Below are 13,101 nucleotides of genomic sequence, written 5' to 3'. Positions count from 1 at the left end.
TTCATTTTTATATTCATTAAAATAAAAACACAATAATCTTCCACATGTTCAAACTTTCCCACACCAGAGTTGTGTTACAATCTGAGAGCAAACATCAAAAACTGTTAATGATGTGAGGATGACTTTAGTTCACTTTCATTTTTTTTGTCTTTTTACATGTCAGTTTCAAGTGTTAACAAAACACTTAACACACCACACCAAACTGCAGTGACCTTTGAACCCTTCCACCCTCTATATTTGACCCTTAAACTGCAACAGAGCGGAGTATAAAGTGACAAAAAAATACAGAATTAAACTGAAGTTTCCTTTGTTTTCAGGCGTTTGTTTCCTAATTTTAGCCACAATGGTGAAAAAAATGAGGCTCATTGTGTAACGTGCGTAAATCTGAAATATAAAAACATATATGCATCGTTTCCTATTAGGTGGTAGGTCATTTTCATGTACTCTTAAGAGTCTTAGAGCACAAAGCAAATGAAGACAGAAAGTGAGCAGAAAAGAGAGAAATAAAGAACTTAAAAAAAGCCAAGAAATACAGGAAATGAGCATGCATCAGTTTTGGAAAATATCAGCTTTAGAAAGCAACATCTGCTGATATTTAACCAATTTTTGCAATTAGGTATTTTGAGATATTTTTAGGATTATGTTGCTAAAAAAACTGTCAAAAAAATCTCATGCTAGTTTATTTTAACCCCTTTAATCCTGCAATCTCCTGTTTCTCCTTATGATGCTTCAGTTATTTTCACATATCTCTAGAATTGCAACAACTAATAGATTAATCAATCAACACAAAAATGAGCAGCCACTGTTTTGATAATCAAAATTAAAAAATTATTTCAGACTTTTTTTTTTAAAGCAAAAATGTTTCCCCAGTTCCAGCCAGTAATTTGTGAGGATTTGCTGCTTCTATTAATCTCATGTGACATGTGATGTGATTTTCACTGTTTTCAGATGTTTTATAGACCAATTGAGTAACAGATGAATTCAGAAAATAATTTGCAGGTTAATCCATGATGGAAATAATAGATTGCAGCTCTGAAGCTCACATTATCACATACTTTATATATTCTCTTTCTACTTGTTTCAATGCCTCGCTGAAGCTGCAGAAATACACAGACAATGAAACACACTATGTGCATTCTGTCTCAGCAACATCACATACAAAAATGGAAAACTTGTTGTTTCTTGCATCATTTAATCCACATTCCCCCCTAAAATTCAGCCCGACATACGTTTGTGGTATTTCTGGAAACTTCTCTGCTAGAATTCAAAATAAATTAGAGCATGAACAAAGCTCAGCTGCATCACTTGTGTTTGTAATAATGGACCCACTAGTGGTTCTAGCAGGAAACAAAAGGTCCTTTTTTTTATCTTTTACCTGTATTAACAAGTTTTTTTTTTTTACTAGAAAAACACATCCTGGAATCAATATATGTATCAGCCAATACAACCAGGAAGATATGACAGCTGGTAACATCTTCAGAAAATCATGTTGGAGCCTCTTTAGTGCTCAGACAGCCAGGACGCTCCGACTTCAACGTCTAACATGATGAACCTCCTGCAGCCAGGAGGAGGCGCTCCGTCCTGCCTGTATAAAAGGAAGCAGTCGGTGGGTCAGTGGGTGGTGAGGAGGGTTGGAAGGGGGGAGGCTCCGGGTCCTCCTCCGTTCATCTTCTCCTTACAGCATTTTCAACACGGCGAGATCGTGAAGAGAGAGCGAGCCAGGTGAGCGTTAGTCATCAGCGTCGGGTTTTAAAGGAGGACCGCCGTCCTCGGAGGCCACAGGGAACGTTTTCTTCCCTCGCCTCTGCACGTGATCCTCGTTCCTCTTCTCCAACGCCACAATCTGTCAGAGAGCAGAGAGAGAGAGCTCATTTAGCTGGTGGTGTCTGTACTTTCCTCTCCTCTGACCGAGAAGTGCTGCAGCCTTTCATCAAGTTCAAAGCTGAATCCCTTTCGTTTGACAAAAAATTTAACCTTTAATCTCAATAACAACCAACAATGAACTGATCTATTAACAAGTACTGTGTGTGTATCCAAAGCCTGATATATCTTATTCCTCCATGGTTGTTTAAAAACTATTAAAAACACGTCAGTGAGTCACACCGCTGCACTGGGTCACATGATCCTTCATCATGAAGAGTTTGGTCACATTAGTTTGATTAGAAACGGCTCCAAAGACTAATAACAGCATCATGTTTTCAGTCTCCGGAGAGTAGTTCTGTGTAAGGCAGACTCCACTGAGCATGTGCAGGAACATGGTTCTTTTACAGCTTCACTAGCTTGTTGTGCTACATATCACATCCTCTCGCCTTTGTGCTGAAGTTCATTGAGATATTTACAATGTATATCAGGCTTTAGATACACACACAATACTTGTTAGCAGATCAGTTCGTTGTTGGTTTGGATCCAAACATGAGATTTGTTGACAGTAAAAAAAAAATATAGAAAATCGCCAGACTTATCCTCTAAATGCTGTGAGCGTAACAACAGAACGTGACTCAGATGAACATATTAACATTTTGATCAACACAGACATCCTCCCAGCTGGATTGTGGTGGTTGGACAGCGAGAGGACGATGTCGGGAGAGATTTTAGTGAACAAATCAAACTGAATTTGTTACCTCAGCCATAAACTCAGCTTCGTCTTCTGTACCAACTGGGATGTTCAGTCCGCTCACAGCGTTGAAAAGGTCGTACACACTCATCGCCTCGCTCACGCCTCTCTTCTGGAAGAACTGTGGTGCACACACACACACACGTTAATATTTCTTTTATAACCATCAATATCCAGATTTTTTATCTGTGTACTGTAGCAGCCACACACACTAAAATGTCCAAGTCAGCTGTCTTATACAAACAATACATGACTTTATTTTATTCATTTATTTTTATAAGAGTTGCATGTGTAGATGAAACCAGCCGTTACCGTGGAAACGTTCCTGCAGTCTCTGAAGAGGAACTCCAGGCCGTGAGGATGAGTGGGCTCGATGGACTGACTGACATCTATCAACCAAACCTACAACACACACATATTACAACAGCACTGTGGGGGGTGAAAGAGACTCACTAAATTAACTGTATGAAGGAAGAAAGAGAAAAAACTAAAGAGGGAAGGAATGAATTAATGAAGATAAAAGTGAGTTATTGTAGGAGAAAAGATCGAAGAAAAAAAGGATAAAAAAGATGGAAGGAAAGAAGTAGAGATGTAAGGAGTAAAATAATGAAACGCAGGGTGAAATAAGAACAAAGAAGTCAAGTTCAAAGGACGGAAACAAAAAGTATAGAAGGAAGAAGTCAAAGGAGAAGAAAGAAGAAAAGAGTTAATGAGGGAAACATGGACTGAAAATAAAGAAAGGCAGACTGTCGTACCTTCCCTTCGTGCCACAGCATGTTGTATTCACTGAGATCAGCATGAACCAGATTACACTCCTGATACAGCTGCTGCATCACCTGCACACACACATAAAGACACAGTGATGAGTGGAGTAAATTTGGGCCAGCTGTGGTTCAGGAGGTAGAACAGGTCATCCACCAATCAGAAGGTCGGTGGTTTGACTCCCAACTCCTTCTGTCTGCATGTTGAAGTAGTCCTAAGTTAAGCTAAAGTGCTATATAACTGCAGCCATTGACTAAATCATATACTTGCTGTATAGTACAGAAAGTACAAATCATTTTTATGTGCTAAAAGGATGTTAATTAAATGTTCAGTAGTTGAATTATTCACTTAAATGCACAATATGTAATTTCAGCCACTAGGGGTCTCTCAATCAAAACCCGTGTGATGACGGTGTGAAGTAGCAAGGGATCATGGGAGTTGTTGTCTTCGTTGTTAAATAACCAGCTTCACCGGGATAGGATTACTCCAATGTTCATCATTCAGGATGTTTTTACCCGCAGAGACAAAGCAGAAACAAATATGACATCTGAGAAAATGTGATGTAAATTTCTCATTATTTTTGATATTTTAAGAGACTGAACACCTTACTAATTAACAGACTAAATCTCATTGTGATCAATAATTAAATGATTAGTCATTTGCAGTTGTACTTGCTGTATGTAAACATTAACATACTGGATGTGTACTTACATGTAGGACCTGGTAGTAGGCGTTCTTCATGTCCTCTGAGCTCAACATGACGTCTTTGAGTTTGGGAGCAGGAACGTGGTCTTTACCGATGAATGACATCACCAGGATGTGTTTCTTCAACAGCACCACCTCCGGACAGGGAATCTCTGCTTTCTTCATCCTGAACACACACACACACGCAGGATAATGTTACTACAATAACGCAAAATATTAGCAGCAATTAATCTTCTATTCAGAGTTAGCAGTCTATCAATGACCGTTAACTCAGAACTTTCACATCCTGGTGATACCTGGTGCAGATTCAGATGGCTCGCTGCTTTATAAGTCCCTGTGTTCCATATTTATTATTAATGACATCTTTACAGACATATAATCAGATTATAACACATGTTTATAACACATCTGTCAGCAGGTGTCCTGACTCCTTGCAAGAAACAAACCGGTCGTTTTCCTTTTCCACTGCAGCACAACTGGACTGTTTCAGTAATAGTTTTGGCCAATGAGCCATTGTTGGATGTTTCAATTTATCAAAATAAAGGACCGAATATTACTTTCTACCTTTCTTTTTCTGATGATATACAGAAATCGTACCAAAGTCAGGTGGCGGAAGAGAAGGCGACATATCGGCTTCTCATACTCGGCAGAATTTGCTGATGCCAATATTTCATTTTAGAGCTATTATCGGCTGATACCGATGACATGCCGATAATACTGTGCATCCCTAAATATTAGTAGTGGTACTATGGTTTTAGTAGCAGCAGTAGTAGTAGTACTAGGAGTATTATGAGTGATGTTATGAGTAGTGTCAGTTACCTGGTCAGGTTGTGCATCTCCTTCTCGGCCCACAGCCTAATGACCTTTCGTGGGTTCAGCTTGCTGAAGCGATCTTTGAAGCGATAGTCGTCTTTGATGTAGCGGTCTCTGTTTTTGAACTCATTGAGCGTCGTCTTAAACACCTTCAACACCACCTCGTCTGGGACCGGCTGCTCCCCCTCCTCCATCCTGACACACACACACACACACACACACACACACACACACACACACACAATATTTAGATATAGATCAGGCAGACATCTTAATCTGCGTTAAGACAGCAAAAAAGGCTGTTTGTCAAGACATGTGAGAATTTCTTTTCCTCCTTTCCTCCGTCTTTTCACTCACCTCCCTCCGTCAGCGTGGAAAACAACTGACTCTTTCCCGGTGCTGATGCAGCCATTGATGTTTTCCAGCACGCCAGCGTTCACCATCTTATACATCAGCAGACGAGTACGAGGGTCAACTGCTTGTTCCTGAGGAGAAAAGAAGGAGAGTTTGTGTTTGAGTGTTACCTTGCGAGGAAGATGTGTGGTGTATTTTCATTAAATGTCATTGGTGTGCTTTAAGACAATATTAAGCTATGCAGATTGATTTTATAAATTTTATAAGCAATAAGTGCTAGTGTGTTAGAATCCTATTGATGATGTATTTGTAATCTCATGAATCATATTTAATCACGATATACGTATGGACGCACGGTAAAAGAATCATAATCATACACTGGAGAAATTTGAGTGTGTTTGTATTACATGTCACCTTGCTTGGGTCTGCATTAAAGTTTTCACCTTTTTTAAAAATACACTCTGGAGGAGTTCAAGAAATAAGGGTGTAAAGTGGCAAGAATAAGGCCAGGAGACAACTTGGCAATAATGGTGTAAAATGATCCCCAATACTTATATAAAAAAAATTGGACATAACCAGGTAGAACTGAATATGCCAGTACATATCCACAACAGCTCAAAACCTGTCTTGAAGAGTTTTGACCAACAACAAGTGACGAAGATAAAATATAATAGTGTAATTGGCCAAAATAAGGAGGATGGATGATAGGTGTGACCTATGCCAACCCAAGGGTATAAAAACTAAGCCCTGAAGGAAAAAACCTTCAGAGCGACCTGGTTCATCTTGTATGCGCTAATTTGCTCTCCTTTATTGCCGGCATTAAAGAACACTTTGTTGCTTGGACCTCTGACTCCTGATTTTTATCTTCAAAAAGCAGTTTTTGATCTTGTGTTTTCTTCAACTGTCTTCCATCGATTTGACACAACAGATGGGTTCACGATATTACGCGAAAATCCATCTCGACAGGCTTCAAGTTATGTGCTTGTGGCCGGACCACAGTGGTTTGGTCCAATCAGTGTCCTTTGTGAAACTACTGGCAGCTACGAGCGCAATTTTAAGCGTGACGAGAGCGAGAAGTGACTATTTGTTCGAAAACAATGGCAGCTCCTCAAGAGGTTAGCGTAGATGCTGCTATAGCATCAGTTATATCAGAACTAGAGGGTATTTTTTCACTAAAAGAATGGTGCTCTCCTACTAAGTCATATGGTTTGTTGATCTAATTGGTTGTTAGCCCATGATAGACGGTGATAGACAAATGGTTCATCCAAGTATTTTTTGAAAGTGCCTCCACTGTTACAAACAGTTTCCAAGGACGACTTACCATTTGGCGTGTCAAGCTAGTTTGAGTAGAAACAAAGATCTTTGTATATGTAATTATTCCTAATTTGCATGTTTACACAGTGTGTGTTTATATGTCTATATCTCTATACGTACGGCGGTGGAGTGCTCCTTCTTCTCGTGCAGCCTGGCACTACGTCTCTGCTCGCTGTAGCAGTGCTGCTTCAGAGAGTTAAACACCTGATTGGACAATTTCAGGTCCATCCCCAAACCATCTCCCACATGGACCTCTGGAGCAAACTGGAAAAGAAGAGAAGCAGCTATGTGACACTATACATGGAGGTTATGTGGTCACTATTTTCTTGAGTGGCAAACAGTCAACTGTCAGCATGACTCTGCTAAAATAATCAAGAGCTGTTCGACTGAGATTAAGAAAGAATTCACAATATTTTACACGCTGCTGAAGGCAAAATATAAGAGAAACAACATTAAGTTATCATTTTAAATGGCTGTGTAATGTTAGCTAACCAAACACTTTTTTTATCTGAATGAATCATATAATAAAATCTAAAAATCTTTGTGATTTTGATCTGGCTAATAGATTGGATATCTACATGTCTTCAGGCTGTGTTTAGTCTAGCATTACTTCTCTGATGTTGAGCTACATATATCCACATAAGCAGTGTATGCAATACGTCTGGAAAATACATTTCTAGCCACATTTCAATTTACACGGACCGCTGACTGTCTGGTGTGTCATCGGGGTCGTTGTTAATTCTGAAGAGTTTTTTAAAGACCTTTTTAATATCACATATATTGTATTTTATTACCTTTTTCACAATCTTTGATTTTCTGTCAAAGTATGATGGAAAACCAGTAGGGACAAAACAGCCAATAATTGCACATTTCTCCTCAAGACATTAAATTTGACGAACAAAATGAAGGATCTGAGGGAACCGTGATACCACAGACACTCAATACGTGTCTTTAAAAACATAAACTTGTCATACGTTGTCCATGCGTGCTGTGTTCTTGCGGCCGCAGGTCACTTCATCGTGTTTGGTGGTGATGTTTTTGCCTTTCCCGATGAAGCCTTTCCTGGGCGTGATCTGGGGCTTGTCTGAGTGATCAAATACAAACACACCGTGTTAGAGCTGGTGTAGTAATCACCTCATGGACGATAACTGTAACAGGTAAAGTCTGTTTGGGCCAGATTTGATCCACAGTGAGGTACCAATGACTCAAAGAGATTTAACACAACAATACAGCCAGGTTGTGGTAGAAAGATGTGAAATTATTCTTCCTCTTGTAACAATATCACCTCAACAAAACAAGATTGATACAAGTGTGTTTCCAGAACTATGTGGACTGTGTGTTTCTCTGTCAGCTGCCTTAAGACGCCTTTAGGCTGCAACGATGGTGTAACTTTATTGCATGTCTCATTGTGCGAGATGAGTCTAATAAAATCTTCGTTGCGTCAGACTGCACGATATCAGTTTGAGGCTGTCAGATTGTGAGATGAATGTGAGGTGAATCGTACTGCTACAATGTAGATATAAAAAAGTAAGTGAAAGCAAAGAAACGTCATCAGCTCGTCATCCATCTGCAACAAAGTCATACAAACTTCTTTTTGGTGTCATGGACGTATAAGAGAGGACAAGTATGTTTTCTCCCAAAACTTTATTTGAAAACTGCACTCATGAAATGTCACGCTGCTCAGTGTGTTCTGTGTCATTTCATGTCATGATTGGTTGGTTTGTAGATGTGAGTTGTAGCTGCAGTCACAGTGTGAAGTGTTTGGTCTTAAATTTCTGGTTGTCTTTGGACTCCAAAGCTTCTAATCAATGGACGTGTCTCACAGTGAGATCAAGGACAACATTTTGAGCCTACAACCTAGATTTGACAACATTTCTCTCACGATTGTCAACTTTTGTGTCAGACAGCCCAAAATGACAGCCTGTAAAGGGGCCTTGATGTTACCTTCAACTCTAAAAAGCTCAGTTTCAAGGGTTTTGACGGAGGACCAAAACAGAGAGAAAAAGATGTGTTTATGAATTTTGCTAGCTTAATGTGGACACTGTCTTAGAGCTGCTGTGTAGTACAGTAAGGTGTTTCTGTTATTTTGTCCACCCTCTGTAGGTATGTTACCAGCTTTGTAGGGGTCGTCTCTTGTGTCCTGCCAGTCCACCTCGTCCTCTGAGCTGTCGCTGTCTTCATAAGGATGGACCATGCGGTAGTTCTCAAAGGAGATGGACACTGGACACAAAATTGAAAACACAGACTGTCACCGACTTTATCAGGTCTTTAAAATTATAATTATACTTTACACAAGGTTCTAATCAGGTTGTTATAGAAGCAAAGTTGAGCAGAAAGGAAATATAACTTACAGTGATTCCTTTCAACCCAGTTTTAAGTTTTCAGATTTTTGTTTAATGTCAGATTATTGTGGTTCTACCTTTGCTGTCTCCGTTGAACTTCTTCTCCTCACGGCGGAGCTGGTTATCAAACTCGCGGTCGAACTGCATCTGCAGCATCTGAGCAAGCATCAGATCACTGGTCGTATCAGGACCTTCATCTGGCAACAAGAGATCTGCTCCGGGACTGAGAGACAGAGAGAGAGAGAGAAGAGGAAAGAGAGGAGATATTAAAACAAAACGAAGACGAGTTGGGAAAGACAAAAGGATGTCTTGATGAAAAATCTATCAACCTAAAGGCAGAGTGGATTTACCAAAAAAACAAAACAATGTATAGACTCAAAAATAATCCCTCTCAATCATCACTTATGACCAACTAGAAGTGTGTGGTGGTGTCTGTATCTGCAAACCCTGCTGTCTGCTTGTATTGACCTCAATAATAAACATAAAGTAGAATTATCACCTTTCTGACAATGTCAACAAAAACTGAAAATGTATAAGCTTCCTAAATGTAGATTTTATTGGCAGAGCTGTTGAATTGGATGCATTAGATTGCAGAGGTGTTCCTAATGAAGTGGCTGGTGACTGTACATTATCAGACATTAATAAATGGGTGATTAATCCTTAATGAAGACTTCGGAGAACAGAGTGTACTCTTTAAAAAAAACAGGAGAACGTAAGAGTCACCATGATTTTGATGAAAGCTTTTAAATGTTAAGAATGAATGATGATGAATTATTAAAACATACCAAAAAATGTTTGTATACTCTGGTTCACATCAGGAAAAGTCAGAAATTTGAGGGTGAAAAAATGGTGTTTAGGGTGATGGGTCACGTTTATATGTAAAGGTTAAGAAAGGAAGAGGAAAAAAACATGTAGAAAACAAAAATGTAAATAATCAAACATATTAATTAACTTTTATACATGTAATATTTAAGAATAGGTAGAAATGTCAATGTCAGAAAGACTTTGTGTTCTACCATCTTTTTGCCACCAGGTGGTGCAAATTAATCACATTGCAAATCAAAATCAACCATATCGAGGAGCAGAGTGTCAGAAAAACTAAGGCCCTGTCTCGGGTGTCTCGGGTGATCCGATCACAGGTGGACAGCTCTAAATACAGGTGTAAACGCAACCAAGACGCATTGAGGACAGATTGAGATCTGATCACTCAGACCACATTTGGAGGTGGTCTGGGCCGCATGTGGCCACATTCTTTTAGTAGTGTAAACGGAAATGCGTCCTGGGCCACATTGAAGGACCGTCTACTCAACTGACGTCCTCTATTTACCGGCAAATTAGACACAGGACCCTCCATCCAAGGATGTTCAACTTGTTTGATAAAAGGATAAACAAATTATTTTGTTTTTCATGTGAATTACAAATGTCAAACAATTTGAACACAGCTTTGGACGAATAATGAACGAATTTGGTCTCGAAAACAGAAATGATGTCCGTGTTTATTTGCATACAGAGTGGGGAAGTGAGATCCAATCACATGTGGTCACTCAGGACGCATGTGGAGACCCATGTTAATACCAGCTGTAAACGGGGCCTAACTGCCCAATCAAAAGTGAGCAGCGAAATAATACAAAATGATAAACTACTTAAAACTGAATTGAGAGGTAAGAGGAGAGAGAGAGAGAGTGATTAAAAGTTAATGAAGAAAGAAGAGAGGACAACATCACTGTATATTCACACACAGAGGTGAAGCTGGTGAGAACTTACTCGGTGAGTGTAGGGAAGGCGTTGTTCTCCTCATCCAGCTGTTTGGCCAGCTGCTCACTCATCACATCGGCCAGAGAGCAGGCCGGAGCTGCCGGGGCCAACGAACCCCACGGGTTCTGCAAAACACACACATATAGGCTTTAATTAATATTATTAACATATAATTAATCATGCGTGTCTAAAATCAGCATTGGTGGCTTTGTTAAAGACATTTAAACAGGACAAAAACACAGAGCTGGATGAGCGTATTTCTTATGGTAAGTTAGTTACAAACTTGAGGCAGCATCACTACAAACATTAAACCACCGTCAGACTTTAAAGGATAGTCATTTAGTGCAAAAATGCATTTAAAAGTAAAATGTGAAGCTTATATGAGTCTTCAGCAGTCTGAGTTAGTCATATCAAGTGGATATCTGACACATTTACAGTCTTTTTAGCATCAAATTCCCTCTTTGTGTTTCCTCGGACAGTGTTTCCTTGTTGAGCTGCAGGTGGAAGTATAGTAACAACAAGAGGAACTTTGGCACTAAAAAGACTGTAACGTTGAAAGATATCTACTTGATTTGACTCATTTGGACGCTGAAGCTTCATATTAGCTTCAGATAAACTTTTAAATACATATTTGCACAGAAGGAGGACTGTGGATTTTGTCCCCCATCACTTCCATTGTAAGTACATTATGAAGGGATCTTCTAATGGTCAGTATGAACAGGAGGAATGATTACAGCAAGAAAAACATATTTCACTGTTCATTTGGGCTCCTGACTGTTGTTTTTAGACTGACTTGAAAAAATGTGAAGCCCATCTTTTGTTTGCAGAGTGAAACTCAGCAATATAAATTTAGCTTTTGTGAGTCATAACTCAACAGAAACAATAAAAGAAGTGAGTGAAAGTTTCACTGAGACAAGTTCAGACATGTCTCCACTGAGCCCCGCCTCCATGTCGGGACGTGTTATTATTTGTCACGCCCACCAGATATCTTAGTATAATTTATCAATTAAGACATTTTTTTAATTTCTAGAACATAGATATTTCCTCATTATAACATATAAATACACAACAGTACAAATAGCATTAAATAGGAGTCAAACTTGTAAAAAGAGGTATCTGCTTGCTGTTAGTTGTAGTACTTGTTAACATTTTACACATTGTTATGTTACATACATATAACATGCTGATGTGTGACAGTGTGACAGGACTAGGGACAAGCATTGAGACCACTTACTGGTTTATAAATACATTAAGCTACAGTAAAGGCCTCTAATTAAATTATTTTAAGGTATGGGTGTTGCAGAAATAGCTGAGCACACTCATGGTCTTGCTGTTAACAAGTGACGTGGTTATCGCAAATAACAGCGTCTCAGTTCTTTTCAATCACTCAAACTTTATTTGTTTAGCACCTTTCATACAGTTAGTGCAATTCAAAGTGCTTCACAGATAACTGACAAGCCGATAATAAGATAGAACAAGTGAGACTAATGCACGCGAGAAATAAAATGATGAAAATGTCATAAAATGAAATTGATTTAAAAGCTATAATAATAATAATAGAATCAAATAAAAACTTAATTAAAAACTACATTAAAAGACAAAACAGAGACAAATAAAGTCGATGAGGGATAAAAACAACTATAATATTAATAATAATTAAAAGATAAAACAATAAAATTGATAACATGAATACAACAAAAGTATAAATTGTTCGTTTTAACTAATTCATTTTCATGTGTCTCTTGTGTAAAAACATCTCCAATCATAGCACAGCCGGTGACTGGCAGCTGCTCCGAGTTATCAGTCCGCTCACAGCGACCTAATTTCGGCCTTTTAAGGTTCGGACTATCGGTGAGGCCATATTGGATCATGACTCGCAGGAGCTAAATCTAACAGGCAAGATTAAGCTATTTGGGATCAATAACTTACAGTACAGGACATCCCTACAGAAGATAGTCGGACTCACCTTTGGTGTTTGCGCCGTGACTCCTGTTTGATCCATGATTGTGATCACTATGTATAATCGATTCTTTCTCTGAAGAGTGAATGGTGGCTAGCCGCTGAGCTAACGTTAGCAAGCTTCGGGGGCAGATTTAGCGACTAAAACGTCCTGAAAATGAGACGAATGACAACGTCTCGCGATGTGACAAGTACAGATAACTGTTGTATGAACTTCAATAAATACAAAAAGATAATTTAAAAGTCAGTTACAAAGACTTTTACAATAACCTAACGGTTAAAACGAGGTAGAAAACCACTGAGTAGTTTCACAGCACAGTAAGCGAATGTTTGGCACAACAGGACATACGTCACCGTCCGCACCATAAAGAGCGCCTTCACAATAAAAGCTTCAGGCTTATGTTAAAAAGGCTTTTATTTTTTTCTGATTCATCTTCAACAGTGGTGGAAATAATTAAGTACATTTACTCAAGTACTGTACTT

General features: G+C 39.0%; 1 protein-coding gene across 1 annotated transcript; it reads right to left on the bottom strand.

Annotated features, from left to right (window-relative positions):
• Positions 1-637: 637 nt before the first annotated feature.
• Positions 638-12,977, bottom strand: riok3 (RIO kinase 3 (yeast)). The gene is made up of 13 exons (XM_044339226.1): positions 12,626-12,977; positions 10,669-10,784; positions 8,982-9,127; positions 8,675-8,782; positions 7,537-7,646; positions 6,683-6,826; positions 5,252-5,379; positions 4,901-5,089; positions 4,088-4,247; positions 3,370-3,450; positions 2,927-3,016; positions 2,622-2,735; positions 638-1,843 (listed from the first exon to the last, which is right to left on the bottom strand). The coding sequence occupies exons 1-13, from the start codon at positions 12,659-12,661 to the stop codon at positions 1,730-1,732; spliced, it is 1,536 nt and encodes a 511-aa protein (XP_044195161.1). The 5' UTR covers positions 12,662-12,977; the 3' UTR covers positions 638-1,729.
• Positions 12,978-13,101: the final 124 nt, after the last annotated feature.

Source organism: Thunnus albacares, chromosome 21 (genome assembly GCF_914725855.1).
Source record: "Thunnus albacares chromosome 21, fThuAlb1.1, whole genome shotgun sequence".
NCBI classification, from domain to species: domain Eukaryota; kingdom Metazoa; phylum Chordata; class Actinopteri; order Scombriformes; family Scombridae; genus Thunnus; species Thunnus albacares.
The sequence above is the reverse complement of the archived record's forward strand: the minus strand, read 5'-3'. Positions and strand labels throughout refer to the sequence as shown.

What these genes read in the sequence shown, in the direction of transcription:
- riok3 (XM_044339226.1), bottom strand. Translation starts at nt 12,661, where the DNA reads ATGGATCAAACAGGAGTCACGGCGCAAACACCAAAG. An exon ending in TCACGGCGCAAACACCAAAG is followed by an intron (nt 10,785 to 12,625) that starts GTGAGTCCGACT and finishes TGTGTTTTGCAG; the next exon opens with AACCCGTGGGGTTCGTTGGC. An exon ending in AGACGACCCCTACAAAGCTG is followed by an intron (nt 7,647 to 8,674) that starts GTAACATACCTA and finishes TTGATCACTCAG; the next exon opens with ACAAGCCCCAGATCACGCCC.